Source organism: Typopeltis vanoorti, chromosome 9 (genome assembly GCF_054136105.1).
Source record: "Typopeltis vanoorti isolate ZY-2024b chromosome 9, IOZ_Tvanoo_1.0, whole genome shotgun sequence".
In the NCBI taxonomy this organism is placed as follows: domain Eukaryota; kingdom Metazoa; phylum Arthropoda; class Arachnida; order Uropygi; family Thelyphonidae; genus Typopeltis; species Typopeltis vanoorti.
In genome coordinates, this window is record NC_143557.1 from 92343588 (window position 1) to 92367606 (window position 24019).

Genomic DNA, 24019 nt, shown 5'->3' on the forward strand with positions numbered 1-24019 from the left:
ATTTGTTTGGCTAAATTCCAAATTGCTAGCCCATCCTCGTTCGTTCAGTATCCAGGTAGATACCCAACAGGGTGCACCACGAGAAGGTGAGGATTGGACATTAGGTCAGAAGCCCTGGTCAGTTCTCTGCATTCCTTTAAAGGCTATGTGGAGGTCTCCTCTCAGTTATACAGCTTTGACCCTTAAGCACCCCCTTATTAAAAATTGTATATAGCAAATATCTTAAGAATAGATGCAGTGAAAATTTGTAAATTTCATCAACAAACTTGATGCATATTGTAAAAGTAAAAAAATTACTGAATATTACAAATTTCCTCATGACAGATCTGCCAGACTGTTCATATTAATTGTTGCACCGAAGACCTTTTTACAGCAAGAAATGATTAATATCAAATCTGCTTTTAAGAAAAATAGCTTTAATGAATCTTTTATTAAGAAAGCCTTTAACAGCTTTAGACAACCAGCCTGTAGACCTCACTTGAATTCCACTCCCTTATATTAAAGGGATTTCTGAATGTATAGCTAAAGTTTACCATGAAGCGGAACACTTTGGCCTAGCAGAACATGCCATCTCAACCCAACATAGTTTTTTGGAAGAAAACCAAGCTTTTACATTGAAGCAGATTCCTCATACAGCACTTATATAAAGAGTTGCAAGACCTTTCTATACCAAGCAAACAAACAGATGATGCCCTTTGGTTATCTCCTTTATGGAAAATATTATTACATCATTTTTGTTTCAACTGGGAATTTTACTGACTATTTGTTGGCCTACAATGCTATAGTGGCACTTTTCGAAAATGATTCTTAATTGTAATTTTATATTGTGTTCCATTTCCAATGTACTGAGAATGCCTATGATACATAAGTGAAAATTTTACCTAAGTTTCAGTTTCCATGTTTAATTTTTCAGTAAAATACTCATAACTTTTCAGTGGCATTCATATTAAAGTAAGGGGCATAAGCAAGATCATTTGCTGATCGACAATAGCAGAATCCATAATGATTTAAGATTTTGAATAACATAGTCAAACACAATAATTTTTCTCTGTTTTGGAATGAAACGAAATTAGAGCAATTGGAAAGTAACCCAATGGTAAATATTTGTTGCGCTTGTTGATATATTCCTAGTTTGAGGAAATGTAAACTAGATCTACTAGATAACATCCAGTGAAACATTACCCCCTTTCATGTGTTCTGACTTTGTCCCTCTAACCTTCTAGACATGCAGCATGAGCAATACCTTTCATCAAAAGTATGCCAAATATACTGTGGCAATCCAGCTTCCTCCACCCATACAGCAGCACCAAAGGCTGGCTACCATACTAATCAGCTGCATTCTACACTTCCTACCAGATCATGCACAGAGAGAGATACCATGTACTGGTACGGATGACGTGTCCAAGAATATTTCCTCCCACTGCATATTTCCCTACTCTTTTTCTCTTGGGAACTAACCAGCTCACAAGATAAAGTTTAATGAAGGTAAAAAACCTTCATTAAACTTCATTAATTATTGGTGAAGTGAATTCTGTATTCACTTCACCAATATTTATATTCACTTAAATGAAGTGCACCATTACTACATACACACATCCAATTCCAATCTCCTGTTTTTAACCAAACCATAATAACTGCCACAAACACCACAGTCCATCTTAACTATACTATAAGATTCCATCTACCACAAAGGTGGTACCTATACTTTTGTGTCATCTGATATTGCTTGCAAGAGGATGCCTGATGTAGAATTCCCCTCTTTTCTATGTGGTTTAAAATTTCTTGCTTCATAAAATATCATTCATCTGTTATTTCTATTACTACTCCACAATTCTGAAAATTATTTTGACCATCCTGAAATCTTATTCTGGAACACCTAATGCTTTGCAATTCATCTACCCTAACAGCGACGTCATCTTCCTTGATGGCGTTAAAGTCCGCAACTCCAAATAGGTCCTTTTTTTCCTCAATTCCGATGACAAAGCCAGAGGAGATGCTAAACTACTTTCTATAGGCAACACAAAGTAAACTGTTCATATACCAACCTACAATTCTCTCTACCCGCCTAACATACTTGATCTTTTATTAATGTTCTCCTAGATGAAGTTGAGGCAACCTCTCTTCTTGGTACAGATCATAATCTCACCAGCTGCATCCTAGTGGAATGTCTTCCTCTCAGCCAATCACAACCTTGTATCCTTTGGCACTATGATGATGCCAAATAAAAAATCTCAGATTTATCCCACTCCCATTTGCATCAGAACAATGCTTCTGTTAATAATGCATTATAAAAATGGAAAAGGATCACATTAAAACTTATTAAGTTGTAGAATTTTTGCTTAAGTTTCATATTCAGTAGAGAATGGCAATCAAACAATTCTAACAAGCACCATCTTAGTAAGAAGACTTAATGTAAGACATCTAAACTGTCAATAATTTCCTACCTTAAAAAAATTTAAATAATAAAGTTAGGAAAGATTAGCAAATTTAATAGAATTGTCTGTTATTGCTTGAGTGCCATTCTGTAATTCTGCACTGACGATGTCTATGAAACTTAGGCAAAAAGTCTACAAATGTTTTAATGTAGATTTCCCTCCATTTTAATAGTTTTTTTTTATTATGCCAACTCATAGTATTCCAATATTGAAACAAATTGTTTCTATTCTCCAGTACCAGAAAATTTGCAAATGTTACAAGAATTATCCATTTTGGAATGAGGGCCTTCCTTTCCCAATGTCCAGAATTGCCCCCCCCCCCCCCCAGTATCCAAGAATGGTTTTCAAAGAGATCGATCAGAGCAGTTCAAGAGGGAGGGAGAAAAAAAATGAAATAAAATAAGGGATTTGAATCAAAAACCAGCTTTATACACATGATGAACCATGAGTCATTAACAGTGCTGATCTGACTGAAAATGCTAAATTCAATGTGCTGATGTTAGTCATACTTTCTGGCCCTCAGTAAAAGCTGTTAGGTGATATTTCTGCTTATCTATGCTCCTTCCCAATTTCTCTCTCACCCAGATGGTGGTATTGCAAAATCACCAAAAGATAAAGCTAACCTGCTATCATTCTTCTCATCCAATTTCTACATAGATGATCAAAACAAATCTCTATTATTATTGTACAGGCACCTCCACGGAGTCCAAAGATTCATTGTGGGAGACCCAAACTATCCACACAATCTATGATTCCTCTCCTTAACCAATTAAAAGATAAAGCACTCACAACTGACTCTGGAAACCCATTCCACTCATTCACAACTCTCCAAGGAAAAATTCTAGTCCTCACACACCTTTATTCAACTTCCAGGGATGACCCCTTTGTTCTGGTCCCTCTAGCCAAGTGCTGAAACATTTCCTATGCACCTATCCCATAAAACTCTTTAAGCAACTTAAATGTTTCTATCATATCTCTCTTTTTCTCATATCAACCAACTTCTTGTTCATTCACTCAAATTTGAGTAAGAGAGTTCCATGTGGTATTGTGTCAAATGCCTTTGCAAAATCATCATGTAGCTATTTCCTTTATCCAACTTAGCTGTTACTCTATTATAAAAAGTTAGTAAATTACTAAGGCATGACCGACCCTTCACAAAGCCATTTTAACTCTTATACAATATCATATTTTTATCTAGCATTCTTGAATTCTCTTTGACCAATATTTCTAGTACTTTTACCACCATGCCTGAGATACTGATTGGTCTATAATTTGCTACTGCAGTCTTAGAAACTCTCTTATGCAAGGGAATTATTTTGCCCTTTTTACCACTCCCTTGTAACTCTACCAGAGCTGAGAACTTAAATTAAAGAGCCTAGTCAAAGGCATTGCTAGTTCCCTCACAAAAAAACCTGAGCTGATATCCCATCTAATCCCACAGCTGTATTTAACATTGAGATTCTACAATATCGTAAGTACCTCCAATTCAACCAACTCTGTTCCCACATTATTGTCTGTCACATATGTTAAAGCAGTAACTTCACTAGGATGATATACCGTTGCAAAGTGTTCACCCAGTAACTCGACTATTTTATCTGCTTCTCACTTCATAACTATCATCACTCATTAAGGTTAATCTTCCATAGTCATTCTTCCTCTTACTTGCCACATAACGAAAGACATCTTTGTGATTTCCTTTGGCCTGCTTGGCTAGATTCTTCTCATAATCTGATTTTGCCTTCCTTGCCATCTCTCTTTATATACCTCCCCCAGTACAGTAACGAGAGTATGAAGCACCTGTGGCAAGTGTCTAACTTGTGTTAGACACTTGCCACATTTAAATTGTGACATTTAAATTTTGAAAAATTTAAATTTTACTAAATGCAATATGTTAAATACTTACTATTAACTTCATCAAAATGAGTTGCAGTGTGTTTGAGAATTTGTGTGTCTAAAGCTGCGTATTGCCGAAATTTAAAAACACCATATATAATAACGAACTTTTATATCTCTATTTATTTCATCATCATGCATATCAAGGATTTAGGCCTAGCATGGCCTGTTCTCTCCTTAGAAGTCATCATTGAATCTTTTAAGAGGATGTCCTGGTTTACTTTTTCCTAATGGCTTGTTTTGTTAATCTTTCTATTTTCTAATTATATGAAGAGCAGCCAATTTCTATTTTCATTCTTTGAATGTGTTCCATCCATTTATGTTTGTATTTTTTAATTTTTTCTATTACTGATTTTTGGTTTAACCTCCCTACCGGCTAGGACGTCTATAGACGTCCAACTAAATCTGGATATGATTCAGCCCACCTGTTTCAAGAACCTGGATAAGAAGTGCGATTTGACTGTCATGTCCACTAGAAGGTGTGATAAACCCTCACGCTGAAGAGAACGGTTAATCGGATTATCTCCCGTTCGTAGCTGCCTCTCAGTTGCCTATAACAAGAAACGGACTTTCTTGTTCCATGCTGGTGAACTGGATTTTAGTTATATATGAGAAATATAGAAAAATTATTTATATTTTTGTTTTCTCTTTTTATTGTACAATACAATTTTAATCGGAGCCTGTGTAGCTCAGTGGATGTGGCGCTTGCACACCATCGCGCTAGGCCGCACGAAGGAAGTCTTGGTTTCGAATCTAGTCGGCGACTAGAGGAAATTTTTCTAAGGCTTTTTTCGACCGGTTCCCGAGTTAGTCGATCTCTGGCACGGGCAAGCAGGTTTTTCCTCCCGGAAACTCGGGTTTTTCGTCCTGTAAACTCAAGAAAATCGACCGTAGAACCCACATTATTTTCAGACATTAAATATATTGTGTTAGGGTTAGAGACCACGAGATGGCGGCACATTTGAGCTGTCTCTCTTCACTGCGTACCGCTTAATTAGTGATAGCCTTGGGCCATCTGTCGCTGATTGGGTACCAGTGGAGATTGAACTGCCCACTCAGTCTCCAAAAGTTAGATAGGGCTAAATGGCCTCGCCTACTCCCGTATTTACGGGAATAAAAAGGCGTTAGCTGATTTTTTTTTTTTACAATTTTAATTTCTGGACAAAATAAAGGTCTTGCATAATTTCTTCACTTAAATATTGCCTTACCTTGGAGAACCAATTTAATTTTTTATTTTTTTTGCACTAAATTTTTTCTAATCGCTTACTAGACAAAAAATTTTTCTTTGTTCTCGAAGAAATTAATTCACGATAATTATTTGAAATATTCTTTTAAAAAAAGAAAAGAAAACCAGCTGCCGACGTTCCAGATTATATTAATTTTATTTTTGTACAAACCATCGAAATCGAATAATACTTAACAGATTTCCTTTAGGACACGCTTGAGCAACTTTGCTTTATAGAGAAAAACATGAAATTCTTTAATCATATTACTAAATTTTTTCTTCATGTTGTATAGTAATCTGTACTTTCACTTTCTTGGTTTCCTTGTCTTTGCACTACGTTGGAAAGTAATTGGTCATTACAAAATGAAATGAACAGTTATGATTTAAATTTATATTTTCTGCATAATTCAGATATTTTATTCTCCAATTTTTAAAGTAAGCAATACATTTGCTTATTTTTATCATTCAAAATATGTATATCAAATGTGAAATTTCATTTCCATATTTTTACAATAGAATTGAACTTTATTTCGCCTCTGATAGTTTAAACCCCCCCCCCCCCCGTTGCATCACTATCACACACCCGAAAACTGTTATGAAACATAGGTACAGTTTTTATTTAATTCGTTATTTTTCTCTAGTAATTGTTCCACAAACTTTAATTTTTCGATACTGAAACTATGTGGTGATTATTATAAATTAGCAAATTATAAATCAGACAATATACATATTTCCTGATTATTATAAATCAGGAAATTATGTTATATTCGGATATAGGTGAAATTAATATTTAAAATCACTGTCATCCTTCAAATCCAATATCAGAAAGTGGAAAACCCGAAGTTTCGAAATACATTTCGAAAGCCCGCTCTCGAAATGTATTGGTCTACAGACTGGATTCTGAACACGCCAATGTTTCGTGATGTTATGACTGAAAAACAATTCAGTCTCATCATGAAGTATTTGCACGAAATTTCTGTTAGGATATAGGTAATCAACAATCGAAAAGGAAACGAGACATTCTTGACATATTCTGCACTACAGCCTGAGGCACTTTGGTGTTCTCCCCTTTCTTCTCAATAGCAATGAGAGTAATAAGCCTTCAACTTTTCCTCCAGCTAAGAGGATATTACCAAGTATTTAGAAGACGTAGATTATTTCAGAAATAGCTTTCAGCAGCAGAAGAAGTAATATTTAAAGAAAAACAAACACAAATAATACTACTGAACTTTCTTTTGTGTGATATGCATATAAACAATTTTGCATGGTGAAAATATAGCATATTGTTTCTAAAATTTCACATAATTTCAGCGGACAGTAGAACAGCTGGTTTTAGATTGCAAATAAATAGAACAGAATTACAAGCTTCACAATACAATCTGATTGCCGTATATCTTTTGTCAAAATGGTAAAATGAAGTAATTGATTTTGAATGCTGTCTAGAAAAGCTTTCAAAACTGTGAGTTCTAGGAGAGGATAAGGGGGAAGCATTAGAAAATCTTCAAAATGAAAAAGAATTTTGAATCATTCCGTATATGATATTTTTCACATTATATTTTCAACATATCTACGAGGTTATGCACTAGATATTATCGTAATATGCATAATACAAATAAATAAATAAATGACGAAGGCGAAGAATCACTGCTAAAATATCATTGGATATAAATTTTTGATACCAAAAAGACACAATCGGAAACCGAGTAATGCAATTTAGCATTTTAACATTTTTTTTTTATTTTGTCTTTATGAATAACAAAAAATCGTTTCTAAATTTGAAATGTGATGATCCATATAATGCTATTTGGCTAGAAACGAAAGCAAGAGGACATATTTATTTCAATAAATATTATTTAAAAATATAAATATTTGACATAATATTTTCAAAGCAAACATTTGAAAAATCTAAAATTCGAAAAAAAAAATATTCAATTATTATATGTAAAGTGAAAGAACAATCAGTGCAACTCTTCTGGTGCACTGATTTGTAGAATAAAATACACCAAATTTACTATCACTAAATATTCATTGCAATAGCCGATCAGTGGTCATTTCAGGATTGATTTTTTTCGCATATGTGAAATTCGTTTCAATTTTTGGGAAGAGAGACAATAAATCATTTTAGAGGCAAGAAAGGTCAAATAACTTAGGACAGTAAATGAAATTCTAAGCAACACAATAGACGTAAAGACAGGGGGAATGGACACAAAGGTCACTCAGCAACAGTTAATCCACTAATGGCTATAGAATAGCCGTAACGAGATTAACGGCGGAGGAAGGTAATGGCATGAAAAAAGGTAGAATGTGTTGAATATTTCATCCACACCGGCCGGTTGGGAGGTTAATTCTTTCATAATTTCTTTGGTGATCAGATAGAGTATACCTTGTAGTTTTTCTCATAAACTTCATTTCTGCTGTTATTAATCTTTTGTCTTTTTGTTTTATTGTCCAGATTTCACTTCCATACAATAAGACTAGTAGGGCTAATGTATTGTATACTTTTAGTCTGGTTTGTTTTTGAATTATGTTTGGTTTAAATATAGAGTTAATTACCCTTGTTATTTTTAAATATTTTGCAATTTTTTACATTTAGATCTTCATTTTCATATGTGATCATACACCCTAGGTAGTTAAATGAATTCACCTGTTCTAAGATCTTGTTATCTATTACTATCTTAATTCTTGCTGGATCTTGTCCTTTAAAGGCCATAGTTTTTTTTATTTTTCTGTTGATATTATCATACCATAATCTTTGGCTATCTCATTTAGATCTAAAATAGCTTTCTGCAGATTATCTTCAGAATTTGTAATTATTATTTGGTCATCGGCAAAAAGAAGAGTGTTTAAGTTCACATAGGAGAAAGTTTAATACCTTGATGGAAATTTTTATTCCATTTTATTATTATTTCATTTAGGTAAATATTAAAAAGAGTTGCTGAGAGGGGACATCCCTGTCGGACCCCTTGGTTTAACTCTCTGGTATATGATAGCTCATGATTTAATCTTATTTGTATTTGATTATTTTCATCTTATGATAGCTTTAGGATATTCTTTGGTATTTGTCTTTCTTTTAATGTTAAAAATAAAATGCTTCTTTTAACTTTGTCAAATGCTTTTTCAAAGTCAATAAAAGCAATGTGTTTTTAAATTATATTCTCTTCTTTTCTCTATTATTAATTTTAGGAAAAAGGCCGGGTCTATACATGATCGTCCTTTCCTAAATCCATTCTGTACTTCAAAAATAAAGTTTTCGGAATATTTCATTAGTTTGCTGTTTAAAATTCTGCTATATTTTGCAACAGGAATTTAGTATACTTATACCTCTATAGTTTTTAGGGTCATCTCTACTACCATTTTTAAAGATAGGAATCACAATTGCTTTTTTCCATTGTATTGGGGGGTTACCAGTTGAATAAATTTTATTTAAAAATAATAGGAGTCTTTCTTTGAATCTTGTTCCTGCATATTTATATAGTTCTAAACTCAGCTTATCTTCTCCAGGTGAGAAGATAAGCTGTTTTCTTGTTTTGTTCGGGCTGATTTCTAATTCTTCTTTAGTTATTTCCTTTTCATTTTCATTAAATGTTTGCCAGTTGTCTTTTTTAAAATATTTATCTGTCCACAATTCTGGGTAGAAATTTAGAAATTTTTCTAATTTCAATTCGATATTTAATTTTGTTTTCTTTAGTATCTGCATTTAAGTGTTTCAAAATCTTATATGCATTGGGTCTTATTTTATATAAATCATGTTCTAAATTAGAAACAAATTTGTTCCATGATTCTCTCTGTCTTTTTCTGACTTCATTTTTTAGCTATGGCTCTTATTTTTTTATATTCTATTTCATCTTCTAATCTTTTACTGCTTAACCATTTATGATAGGTTTCTTTTTTCATTTTGATTATTTCTTTGATTGTATCATTCCTTATCTTCAATTTTTTTTCTTTCTGATTTGGTCTTTCCTAAGCTTTCATTTGCTGCTGCATTTTTTTCATATATACTTATGATAGCTATTTATCTATCTTTATTTATCTTTTTAGATATCTATTTATTTATTTTTAACATTTTTTACATTTTGCACCCCAAACCTAGTTTGCATCCATGGCGGGCACCTCTTTCGCCACTGATACCCTCCCCACACACACAGTATTTTCTTCTTCTGCAGCTCATGCTTAATGATATTAGTCATTCATCTAATGCCTATCTGATTAATCCTCCTTATCTTAGCTATAGTTTGATATTGCTTCCTCTAGATGACCCTTAACTATCTCCCATGCACTACTAACATCCTTACTCTCCAGTGTTTTATACCATGATACAGATTTAAGCTTCTTCCTAAGCATATCATAATCACTTACCTTGTAGGTCCACATATACTCCTCCTTAACAAAATATTCCTCATGTACAATCTCCGAAGTCAAGACCGCATAGTTCACTTCACCAATAGGAGTCAAACTATCTGGAACACTGCATGACATTCCTCCCCTTAGGCTTTCTCAAAATAGTCATGAGAAGAATCTTTAACCTACATACCAAAAAAGCTTCTGATACTAATAGTATCCCAACAAATGTGCTCCTGCACTAATACCTGTCCTTGATCATCTCTACACCATATCACACTTAGCCAGCATCGACACAAATGCAAGCCCACATATAGCCAATTCAAAAAAGAGGGAAGGCAGATATATCGACTATCACATCAGTGCTGTCTAAAGTAATGATGGCCAGTAACAGTTAACTTCTTCAACACCTAGAAATCTCAACTAATCAGTCACCACAAATGTGGATTCTGCCAGAACTCAATATTTCAAAACAAACGATGGGGTTTGGCACTAAATGCTTCTCAATAAAATGGCATTTTACTGAGAAGTAAAATGTTCTTTCAGACTGTTCAATTCAAAAAAATGAGAACAGTGATGGATTTCAACTCTTTAAAAAATTATATACCTGCGGCATAACAATAAAACAAGAAATTTACAAGATAATTATTATTACCCTAACACCACATGGAGTCAAAAACTCATTTAGGAGGTCCCTTCATTCACAACTCTCTATGCAAAAAAAACTGCTTCTCACTCCTTTGCTCACTTCTTCCAGGGATGACCTGTTGTTCTCCCCCGATCTCCCACCATTTTATGAAACCTCTTCAACATTAATCCTATTATTATTATTATTATTTCGGGCGACTCCAGGGAGTCCTTAGACTCAACGAGGGAGGCCCTAAACACCATGTCCACACAACTATACGACATTCTTACAGTATCTATCATACCTTGCCTTGAACTCGCTCACCGTCATAGCACCCACAACAGACTCTGGCAGCTTATTCCACTCATTTACCACTCTAAAAGAGAAGAACCCAGCTCTAACACCCCTGCTAACCACACTCTTGCCCAGCTTCCATAGGTGTCCCCTAGTTCTCCTACCACCAGTCCTGATCTCAAAAATATCCTCTGAATTTAATCCTATAGAATCCCTTTAGCAATTTGAATGTCTCAATCATATCTCCCCTTTTCCGCCTATCAACCAGTTTCTGCAACCCATAAATCTTCAACCTGTCCTCATACGGTTCATTCCATAGACCTGCTATCATCTTAGTCACTCACCTCTGGATCCTCTCCACCTCCTCCCCATCAAGAAGGAATCGAGGTGACCAAATCTGGGCACAGTAGTCTAGATGAGGTCTTATCAAGGCTCGGTACAGAGGTACAATAACTTGCTTGTCAAGGTATTTTTCAACAACCAAGTGAGTTGATGAGCTGATTTAGCTACTTTTGCAATGTGCCCCCTAAACTTCATCTCCCTATCCACCAACACTCCCAAGTCCCTGGCCTCATCAATCTCCTGGAGTACAGTTCCACCAATGTGGTATACTGTTGCTAATCTTTTCACTCCAAAATGCATAACCTTACATTTTGTCACATTAAATTGACATCCATTCTCCTTAGCCCAGAACTCCAATCTATCCAAGTCATCCTGCAAGATTTTGACATCTTCTGCATTCACTATCGCCCTACCCAATTTTGCATCATCAGTGAACAAATGAACTCTTCCACTCAGATCCTTCCCTATATCGTTAATGAACAGATTAAACAGCAGTGATCCAAGAACAGAACCTTGCAGCACACCACTAGTCACAGGCCGTCTTTTGGACCCTACTCCTGAATAAACTACTCTTTGATATCTCTCCATCAACCACCCGCATATCCATCTCACCAATGCTATATCCATTCCCATATGCTGTAGTTTACGGATTAGAATTCCATGTGGTATCCTGTCAAACGCCTTTGCCAGGTCCAGCAGTATCACTATAAACCCATTACCCTTATCCAGTTCAGCCGTCACCTTGTTATAAAACTTGAGCAAGTTACTGAGGCATGATCTACCCTTCACAAAGCCATGCTGTCCCCTGTACAGCATCTCATTTTCATCAATCCATTCCTGTATTTTTCCCTTGACTACTTTATCCAAGACCTTGACAACGACTCCTGATATGCTGATCAATATTTTGCAACCGTAGTCTTGGATCCTCCTTTATGCAGTGGAACCATTTTCCCCTCTTTCCACCCCTTCGGGACTAAACCAGACCCGAGACTCAGATTAAACAATAAGGTTAAGGGCACTGACAATTCTTTAGCCGCTTCACGTAAGACCCGTGCTGATATACCATACAATCCCACAGATGTATTCACATTAAGGTTCTGTAATAGACTATTCACCTCCACTTCATTCATCACAATTCCCATATAAACTAATGGCTCCTTCATTTCTTCAATGTCACCACCTGGATGATATACTTTTGCAAAGTGCACGCTCAGTAACCCCACTATATTGACTGATTCAGTGACCTCCTTACCATCGTCATTCCTTAAAATCATTTTGCCATGTACAGTTTTTTTCTTGCTTGCAGCATATTGAAAGAACTGTTTGGGATTCTCTTTAGCTTGCATAGCTAGTTTCCTTTCATAATCCGCTTTTGCTTTTTTTACCACACTCATTACCCTTTTGGCCTGCACTTTATACCATTCATCCCTTTCTTTAAATTCCCTCCACAGTTGTTTCTTTTTTTGCAGCTCAAGCTTAATGGTGTTATTCATCCATTTAACCCCTACTTGTTTTATTATTCGGACCCTAGGTATACAATCAGCCATAACCTCCTGTAAATGCTCCTTGACCACTTCCCATGCTCTATCGATGTCCAGCCCTTGCAGTTGTATATGCCATGGCACTAATCCAAGCAATCGCCTAAGCTTGTCATACTTGCCAGCACGGTAATTCCACATATACCCTGTCTTGATCGAAAATTCCACACCTTATGATCACTCTCACCAATAGGTGGCAATATGGTCATATTCATTACAGTCAAATTCTGAGATGCTATTACCAGGTCAAGCACTCTCACACCCCCTAGTATTTTCAATTACATGCTGTCTCAGATAGTTATCCCTTAATAATTGAATAAAATCCATTTCCTTCATCACGTATCCTCTCCTCCTTCCAATCAATGTTACCATAGTTGAAATCACCCATAATAATTACCCTCCTTCCACTCATTTCATCAATTTGTTTATGCATACTATCTCCACCATCTCTTCCATTACCTGGTCTATAGCAGCACCCAACTGTATATTTTATTCTGCCAGTCTCAATCTCACACCAAATATCCTCAAATGAACTCCTTTCACTATCCTGCGATACAACTTCTCCTTGGTTGCAGTTCATCAGCTATCATCAATAACACCCCTCCCCCCATTTTATTCTCTCTGTCCCTCCTTAACACACTATAACCTACACATTCTATCCCACTAACTATATTATCTTCCATCAGCCATGTTTCACTAATGCCAATAACCTGTGGCCAGGAAGAGCCAATCAAGGCCAAAAATTCCTTCTTCTTGTTCCTAATACTCCTGGCATTAGTATACATGAAATGCAGTGATCCCTTTGTCCCACCCCTATCTTGATGCGTTATTCTAAATGTCCCATCCCCATTTTTTGACCTTAGTGCTGGCTCGGGTACATTATATACATTCTTACACTCAACTGTCTCACTGATGTCCGCATATCCACTCCCCCTAGTTTCCCTGGTTCTGCACATCCATTTTCACTTCATTCAGCAACACCTTTTCCACTCTCCGCACACCAAGTCCATTCAAATGCAGGCCATCCATCTTGTATAAATCCTTTTGCCCATCAAACTCATTCCACACCACACCGTCTGCATAACCTGCGCATAATGTCATTTGCAATTATGGCCCTCCTTCTAAACTCCTCCCTGTCATACCACAACAACAGACTCACCATTCTAACTCTGTCACTCTTTTCTTTCACTACCTTTAACAATACTTTCAAGTCCTCTCTCATAAAAAATTTATCTCCTTTCAATTCATTCGTATCCGCCACAACTATCAATTCTTTCAACCTCTGTTTTTGCGCTCTAATACTCTCACTTACATCCTTAAATTTTGCACCCGGTAAGTACGATTTAGTTAAATTCCCATCTATCACTCCTCTTAATAACGAGTCACCTATAGCAACCCCCTTACCAACTTGTACATCATATCACCTCTCTTCCTTCTATTCACTAGATAAACTGCATCTTCTCATCAACCTTTTTTGATATGCAACATCTTTGTCCTTTTGAAAACCAGGTGACCAAATCTCTGCACAGTAGTCCATGTGGCCATGGAACCAGAATCGCCTTACTTCCACAAGTCAGTGTCCTCCACATCATTCCCAGAATATAAGTACAGTAATAAACTTTAATGAAAGTACAGATATTTTGCACTGAAAATAACAGTACATCATCCGCATGTAGAAACATCAAGAAAATCAAAGAGCAGGAATACAAGATACATACAGTAATTGGTTTAACAATCAAAAATGTCTGCTACATGCTAGAAATTAATATTACTACATTAGGTTGATGGAAAAGGGCTTCAACGACTTTCTTTACCATTCATATTTAAAACTGCTACAATGGAGATGATGAGCTTCATCCCATAGAATAGCATGTTTAGTGTCAACATTATGCTATGCCAGACCACTTTTGAGGTTTCACATATTCAGTGTACAATTGGTATTCATTAATTCTTTTCTCCAGAGAACAACCTCTGTCCAAAGTATATCAAATTACATTCACAAGGGATCTGGTAAACACCAGTTAAAGACAGAGGTGACTATATCTTTTGCAGATGGTAAGATGAAAAATTTTGCTGATAGGAAAACATGTGGAATTAAGATACTTCAAGATTCTACCAATAGGTTCAGAGATACCAGAAATATATGGAATTGGAATCTTTGAGTTCGAACATAATCAATCATTTTTTGTACTTTATGAGGATTGAAACCATTTATTTCCATTAAAGTTTGATAGTGAGAAGTTCTTGTTGTAAGCTTGAGGGGGATGGAAGTACACATTGTGTGCTCTATTAATGATTGACTTGATAACACTGATTTTTTGAAAGGTGTGATGAGCAGCCTTTTGATGAATGTATCTGCCAGTAAAGGTAGGTTTCAGATAAACACTGGTTGACAAAGTACTAGAGGCTGTGCAAGTAAGAAGGATGTCCAAAAATGGTAAACTGCCAGCATTTTCTTTCTTTCTCCATTCAGCTATTGATCCGATGTAGGGAAGTGGTACATTCATTTTCAGAATGAGGCCAAACAGCATGAACAAAATGAAACTAAAGAGAGGGTTGGAGATGAATGGATAAGAACAAGGTATCTTCCAGATGATTCAAAAAATAGTTTGCCAAAAGGTGAAGACAGAGGGCTAACCATGGCAGTGGCTTCAATCTGTTTACAGATCTTGTTTTTCCAGTAGCAGATGGCTCATATTGCTTTTGAAATCCATTATTGTCACACTACCTTTTTGAATTGCCAGTTACACTGAAGATGATCTGCAAGTTTCAAATCAAAACGTTTGGTTATATACCTTATTAATAAACTTTCTTGTGTATGTTTCCACATATTTCTTTAATATATAAATAAATGAGAACCGAAATGCTGTTCTGGTTTCTTTGAATTTATGAAAACAGAGCTTTAATTTATCAATACTCAAAATGATGGGAGTACATTTGTATTACATCCATATAAAAAATTATGGACCTGTAACCTCAAGTAGTTGTTTGGTAGTTGGAGATTCTTAACTGAATACACAGAAATCAGAAGCAATACATGATAACTGAAACTGAATAAAGTAGAATTTGAGAACCAACACAAGAGAATCTGTCCCTAATTCAGAAAGCCACTTTACCACCCAACTAGGGAAATGGCTACAGGTGGAATTTGCAACTAAAGAATATACATAGAGCGACAGGTGGAAATAATGCAATGAATGACGTACTAGGGATAGATAGCCAGCCAAGTTGGTCAAGAGGTTGTGGGTTCAAATCTTGGTGGGGTATAGATGTTTGTTATTGTCTTTAGGTGGCAAATAAATCTGGCTGGTGTAAGAACACCACCCCCACTTATTTGGAGGCCTAAAGTGGCTCAAAAAAATTCCATTTTTGTCTCTGGGGCAAAGTTTCTGGACTATGTAAAAAATAAATAAAAAAAAAAAGAAAACTAGTCCACTGATGGCACAAAATATATTATAGGTTTTGAAGTTGTGTTTTTTCCACTTGGTTAGACTATAATAAATTTAGTTGAATCCTCATTCCTGAAGTATCTTCAGGACTGAGGCAACTCGTGGTAAAGGTGGACCGAGCTCTCATCACTACTTGTCTTAGTATCTCCCATAATGCAAAGCACATCTCCTTGGGGAGATGTATAATGCTATGCATTAAGAGAAGGGCCACTACCCAGACTGGTTTCGACCTTTATTGAGGTCTCATCAGTGGGAGCCAGAGGTGGTGATACTAAGGTGGAAGCAATGGAGAAGTCATATTTACCTATATGAGTTGCCAACAGGTGTCTCACCTTATTATTAAATTACTCTGGATTTAGAGAAAGATGTTGGAAGTTTTTTTTTTTTTTCACTTGGTTAGAATATAATAAAAATAAATTTAGTTTAATCCTTTATCCAAGTGTAAGCAAACAAAGTTTGCGCTTGAAGTATCTTCAGGACTGAGACTTGTGTTAAAGGTGGGAAAAAAAAACACCCATCTAACATCTTTCTCTAAATTCAGAGTAATTTAATAATAAGGGTGAGACACCTTTTGGCAACTCGTATAGGTAAATATGACTTCTCCATTGCTTCTGCCTTAGTATCACACCTCTGGGTCTGGCTCCCAGCGATGAGACCCCAATAAAGGTCGAAACCGGTCTGGGTAGTGGCCGTTCCCTTAATGCATAGCATTATGCATGTCTGCAAGGAGATGTGCTGTGTATTATGGGAGATATTAAGACAAGTAGTGATGAGAGCTTGGTCCACCTTTACCATGAGTTGCCTTAGTCCTGAAGATACTTCAGGAGCAAACTTTGTTTGCTTACACTTGGATAAAGGATTAAACTAAATATATTATAGGTTTTCTAATAACGTGTCATAAGTGGGAGTAACAAAAAAAAATTATGTTGCTCCCACCTCCTATATTTCAAATTCATGTATCATAAAAAATGTTTAGGATATTTGAATACAGCTAGGACATTAATGGGATATTGTTACCAAGTGTTACATGAAAAGCAGAACTGGTACAGTTCCAAAAGTTGAAAAAGGCAAGTTAGTTCCATTACATAAAGGAGGCTCAAAGGCAGAGGTAGCCACTTATATAGACCAATCAATATCTAAGTGGTGGTGGTTAAGGTATACTGGAAAAGTTGTTTAGGAATAAAATTTAGGAATGAGCTATAGAGAGAACTATATCTCTTTAAAATAATGTGATAGCTAAATAGGATAAAAGAAATGGAGACACCATGTTACTGATGACCTCTGCAAATGCATTTCAGAGGATTACATGTAAACATATCAAACTGGGGCAAACAGGAATGGATATGAGCTGATGACAGACAAGAAGGTAGCTGATAAATAGATATCAATGTCTAGTAGTGGGTGAAGCAGAAATAAGAAGGCAGGTGACCAGTGGTGCTACAGGACTATATACTTCAGTTGCTGCTCTTTGATCTCTACAGTGCAGATCAAACAATGCATTTGATCAGCATATACAGGCAAATCAGCCAGAGAAACACATGCAATTAAACAAAAATGCTATTGGTAGGTGGTGGTGACAGCACTTAGATGGCATATGTGACATGGTGTAGTGAAAGATTACATAGTGCATACAATAAGTTATCTGGAGCTTCCTCTCACAATGAATTCTACTCCTTGTAGATATCACACAACCCTGATAACAGAATAAGTGGAGAAGAAATATCCATTTGTTTGCTGTTGCCAAAAAGTCAAAGATGTAGAGAGTTTAAAAGATTATTTAAATTGATTGAATATAGATAAAGGTTGTCAGTTCAATATGGCAAAGTGTAAAATTATACACTTTGGGCTGAAAAGATCACAAACTCTGCATAACACTGATGAAATTGCAATGCAAGAAATTCAGATGCCACACTACAAAAGCAGACCAAAAAAAAAAAAAAAATGCCATGGATTTGACCAAACTGAAGCAGATAAGTTATTTTATAAGACAAAGATATGGCTACCATATTTACTCAAATATAAATTGCACCCCTGATTTTACTTTATGAAAAAAGAAATATAAATAGTTTGGCTTATACGAAAAAGTTTAAATATGTTTACGTCGGGGCGATAATAACAACTCCGAGTGGTAAACAACACACCCTCCCCAACAGCCACTATACTGCAGAAGCAAGAAAAGTAGTTTTACTGTATCACTGAATAAGGTACAGAGACATTAGCAGTCTGTGTAATATATTTCTCAACAAATAATGCTATTAGAGACAACTGGGATAAAAACGGCACTAACTAATGAATCGCATGTCTCCCTCCCATAGAAATTATATTGTATAGACTTAAGCAAAACCATATGTGACACCAGCAAACACAGTATCTAACTAAAAACTATTGTCGAATTCCTCAATTACAAGAAATAAGTGTTTGATTGCATTTGAAATTTTCGATGTCGTTAAGACAGATTACAAAGGCTAAGTTCAAATAAAATTCTACTGAGAATTGAAACATGCCATATAGCAGAAGCAGCATGCAAACAAGCAGCAATAAAATTCAACCAAAGGGTTGAAACTTTGTGTGAGTTGAGCCCTCCCACACGACACGGAAGCAGTACACAAACAGTAATGAGAAGTTCCGCTGGAACGATAAACGGGCAAAACACCACCCCATCGTAAATGTGTTAAAACTAAGAAATATATAGTGAATGTTTTTTTTGGCAGTTTCAAGTATTATGGAATTCGGTTGAAGAGATTTAGCATTTCAACTCAACAAATGTCGGCTTGCCTTTGTCATTGGGTTGTGCGATCTTTTCTTAATACTGCATCAATAATCACATGCACATCTTCTTAGCTGCTCTATCTCCATTGGCCTACCATTGCTGTGTTTCACGCTCTGCTTTCCCTTCTCATTAGTTATTCATGAAGGACTATTCATTACGTATCTCACGTCTTGTAAATTAGTGGTAATTTTTGCTTGAAATATGGAGACATGTTAAAGTTACAGTGCTGGTTTTAAACTCAAAGTTATTGATTTTGCAGAAAAACATGGCAATCAAGCAGCAGACCGTGAGTTTACAGTGACTGAGTTTAATGTGTGATATTGGCTTAAACAGAAAACTAAGCACCAAAGAAGAAAAGCATTCCAAAGACATAAAAGTGGAAAATTTCCTGAATTGGAGGAAGAGTTACTTGAATATGTGTTAGGGTTTACGTAAAGATGGTTGCTGTGTTTCGTACGAAATGCTATGTTTCAGAGCAAGTGAGTTAGCTACAAAACGAGGAATCAGTTGCACAGGCTTGAAAGTGAGCTGAGTTTGGATCACAAGATTCATGAAGAGGAAAAGTCTTTCCCTTTGTCAAAGGACATCTCCTTGCCAAAGAATGCTAAAAGATTTTGAGGATAAACTGCTGAATTTTCATTGCTGTGTGATTCAACTTAGGAAGATCAATAACTAAGAGTTATCACAAATAGCCAATAAAATACCCCTGAATTTCAACATGCTGCACCAAACAGCAATAACAGAAAAAAGTGTGATAATATGCACAACTGGAAGTGAAAGCCAGCGATACACGATCATGCTCACAATTGCTGCAGATGGAAGAAAGTTGACTTCTTACATAATATTCAAAAAGGAAAACAAAGCTGAAGGGAAATTTCTTCCTGGAATTCATGAAAGAGTCCAAGAAAAAGGATGGATGGATGGATACTACATTGGTTCAAGACTGGATATAACTCGTTAGTGCAAACTAGAGTGGGGAACTCTCCTCATGTGGGATAGCTTCCATGGACACTTAGAACCTGAAATAATAAAATAACTTTCAGATATGAGGAATAATATGGCAATTATTCCTGGTGGTCTTACACCTTGTCTACAGCTCTTGAATGTATTGGTAAATAAACCATTCAAGGACTACGTACGAAAATTCTACATGGAGTGGATGGCAGCTGGCAGTTATGACCTGACTCCAGCAGGGAAGATTAAGAGACCATCATTAGAACTGTTATGCAACTGAATTTTGAGAGCTTGGGAAATGATTTCGTCAGAAATAATTGCCAAATGTTAAAAACCAGCATCTCTAATGCCCTGGATGGGAGAGAAGATGACGCTATTTGGGTAGATGACTTTGACAATGCACACAAGGAAACTGCTCTTGAGGCCAGAAGTAGCAATAGCAAGTAGGAGATTCCTGGTAAGTCATACCCATTTTCAGTTTTTTCCTGAAAACTTTAGCTTCCAAAAATCCCCACTCTCACACCACGATTTTTTAGCTTTAATTCTGTGTACAAAAATGCGAGTTATATTAGAGTAAATACAGTTTATCTAACAACCGCACACAGATTTGGTTGGCTGAGTTTCTTGGAAATGAAGTGGATTGAAGATGTGACAGGTTTGTAGAACACTCAATGTACAATAGATTTGTGGGTTGAATAAGCAGAAAAGAGAATATGACAGACATACGTTATTAATGGGTTTTATGAAACAGATAGAAGGAACTTTTCAATACAAGACAAAAAGTACACAAATTATTTTTTTAGAGTGATGAGTGAATTTAAAAACAGGTATTATGTGAATAATAGTTAGCATGGATATTCTGATTACTAGAATCCATGGAGGTACTCAAATAGTAATATTACTTTTTTTTATTATTATTCCTGATACCTCCAAGGAGTCCGAAGACTCATCGCGGGAGGACATCTTCAACTGTCTCTACACCTTACCTCTACTACGAATCAACGCCATCTACCGCCCACCTCCAACACCACCACAACTAGTAATTTTTGTCTGTAAATTGCGTGTGTTCTGAAGGGCCGATTTGTATGTATGCGGGATGAAAAACCCGAGTTTCCGGGAGAAAAAACCCTGCTACCTCCGTATGAGATCGGCTAACTCACCATCGATTGAAATCGACCAGATAAAGATTCCTCCCGTCGCGACGAGAATCGAACTTAGGCCTATTCCAATCGATTCCAATCGAATACTTGAACTATGGTGCTAGAAAAATTCAAAGGTGATTTTTGAATTTGTCAAAAAAGAATGATTTAGTGTACCACAGAGCATGACTTTTTTTCTTCAAATCAGGAAGTTAGACTATTAATCTTCTGGATATTTATAAATGAATCAACTCAAATATGTCCTACTGTGGATATCAACCTACCTTTGTGTATGTGTGTACACAGTATATACATATATATAAAACTGTAATTTATGACCAGACTAGATTTTGTACATAAAATACCACTGATCTACAGCCACTACACAATTTATTTTGACAATATTCATTAAACTAAATTCATGCTCACAATAACAGCAACTCTAAAAGTGGAAGTCTCATTTAGAGAGTGCCAATCCCATAAGCTCTTTCAGTTATTACTCTCCTGACTTGAAATGTGTACCACTCATGAAAAACAGCTTCCAAAGTTCCCATTCTTCTTTAATGTTGAAAGTATTATTGTTTTAATTATTATATCACAAAAAAAATCTAGAATTTCACATTGGGTTGGCATTAAAAAAAATATTTTGATAAGTTCTTGATTAAAAAAATCTGTTTAGATTAGATGGAAAAAAACCTAGGAACAGTACTGAAATCCATACAGTTGTATGAATAATTTAGGGACATGTTTCTTGATCATTCATTTTACCCTGAATTCTCAAGTGACAATTTTTTTTTTTACATATAATTCATAATTCAGCAGTGCACAGAAATTTTCTCTAGTTGAAAGAGGCTTCCAATTTTTTTTTAATTCTTTTATTAAAATAGCTAAAATGCATTTTAGATATTAAAATATATAGAAGTATATACATCTACATATACATAGTAAACAAGTATATCCATCTACATATACATAGTAAACAAGTATATCCATACATGTTTCAATTAAGCAACATGTATGTATATACTTCTGGTGGATGGCACATTGAGACCCTGTGATTATACATAGGCCGTAAAATAAGCAAGAAAATATTATTTATTAATATTTCGTCTATTATTTACAATTTTTTGTATTTCGGTTTTAAATCAGTTTTAAATCGCAGTCTACATGGAAAACATTTTTCGTTAGATTTAAACAATAACAGTTTTCTCCTATATGAGTCTTTGACTCCATGAGGTCTTGTTGTTTAATAATAATAACAGACTTGACCATCCATAAATACGATGGTCAGGAAAATAACATTTTTGCGCAAATTTTGAACGGATCTCAATGAAGAGGGTAAATGTCAACTTTCGTGCCAATAATCTGTCACAAGGTATATGGATTTACTGACAAAGAAATTTTCCCAATATTTCTTTTAAGACAAATAAACGTAACGGCAGCGTACATAAGTTCATGTCCTGAATGTAACTACTTGGAAAAGGTTTGTCTCTTCAAAAATTCACATATACGTACAAAAAACATGTGCTCATTACATATACCATTTATTGATATCTTAATCTCATAAAAGATTTATGAAACTACATTTTTGTGCGGTCATGTGCAATGGAGAGTTGCAAAATATACTAATGAGATAAAGTTAACCTAAATTCCACTATACAAGACATTGATTTCTAGGCCTACGAGCTGAATCCATGTTACAGACTTGTAATCGGAAAATGTTTATATTATATTATATATTAGGGATTCGGAAACTAGATGTACAAGTATATCTATAATACAGTCCTTCAAAATGCGATTTATTTTCTGAACAATAGCTAACTTTTATCAAAGCTAAAATCATTAAGGATTGATAGATGGTAACAGCATTACTACAATGATCTCAAACATTAGAGAACATAATTAACCTTACTATTAATTTTTAGCATTGTTGGGAGGGGGAATAAAAAAAATCATGTTAATTCTATGTAAAAACTATAATATGCGAATAAAGCAACACAAAGCATGTTATTTTAGAGATTATACAAGTTATTACGTCACGGTAATATGAATCCTGCCATTATAAATAACTTAAAGCACATACCTTACTTTTTATTTCAATACGACTATTTTCAGCTCGACTAATGCACCTCGAATTTCTTAACATTTGTGTATATCGAAAAGAAAGAACATCAATAAACAAACTCAGATTCCAAGATGTGAGATAAAAGCACTCGATGAGTTATTTGTCATTCAGGCCGGAGTACACAACCTTGCCCCGTTCCACATTGAACCAATCGCTTTGAAGTTCCTCCTGTAACCCACGATGAATCGTCCATACCCTCGTAATCAGGCTCCTTTTGTTACCGGTACGAAGGATATATTGAATGGAATTGAGTTCAAGATTATCCTTAAAATAATTCAATAACCTTAGTTATCATTCTCATACCTATTTTCTTCACTTTATGAAATGAAATTAAATATTTTACATTAATTTAATAAAAAATATACTATTTATTTCTTCACGATTTATTTATTTAAGCACTTAAAAATACAGCGTTCTTACAAACTCAAAACATGCTAGTTACTGTTTATTTAAAATTGTAAAAGAATTCATCATCGTTTATTTATAATTTTTACATTATAAATAAGGAAACAAATCAAAATAAATGAGTCTGTGTACACTGAGGTTGAACTTGGAGGTTCTTTTGACGTGAAGGAAAGCCAGCTTTTTCTGTCGTATGCTAATTGACGGATCTCTGACGAAGTGAAAATGCTGCTGATGTATTTCCAATACTGAGTTCGGGGTCTTCCTTTTTTTCTTTTCCCATCTGTAGGGGCGTAAAAGGACCAGAGCATCAAAAGTTGCAGAAGGTGTTTATCTGAGTTGGCGACCAAGCCATTTTATTTGGTTACTTTGAACGGTGCTGACTAGAGAATCTTGCTGGGTTTCTTCTAATATAGTAGAGTTGGGAATGTGGTCTTGCCAGGAGTAGTCCAGGATATTTCTTAAACAACTAGTTCTAAAGCTGTTT

At 35.3% G+C, this 24019-nt stretch overlaps 1 protein-coding gene across 1 annotated transcript in view; it reads right to left on the minus strand.

The window, feature by feature from the left end:
- par-6 (partitioning defective protein 6) overlaps positions 1-23335 on the minus strand; it is a 46631-nt gene extending 23296 nt beyond the window's left edge. The window contains exon 1 of the mRNA XM_090397674.1: positions 23089-23335. Within this exon, the coding sequence (XP_090253800.1) occupies positions 23089-23151 (63 nt within the window). The 5' untranslated portion in view covers positions 23152-23335. The remainder of the gene's footprint in view (positions 1-23088) is intronic.
- Positions 23336-24019: the final 684 nt, after the last annotated feature.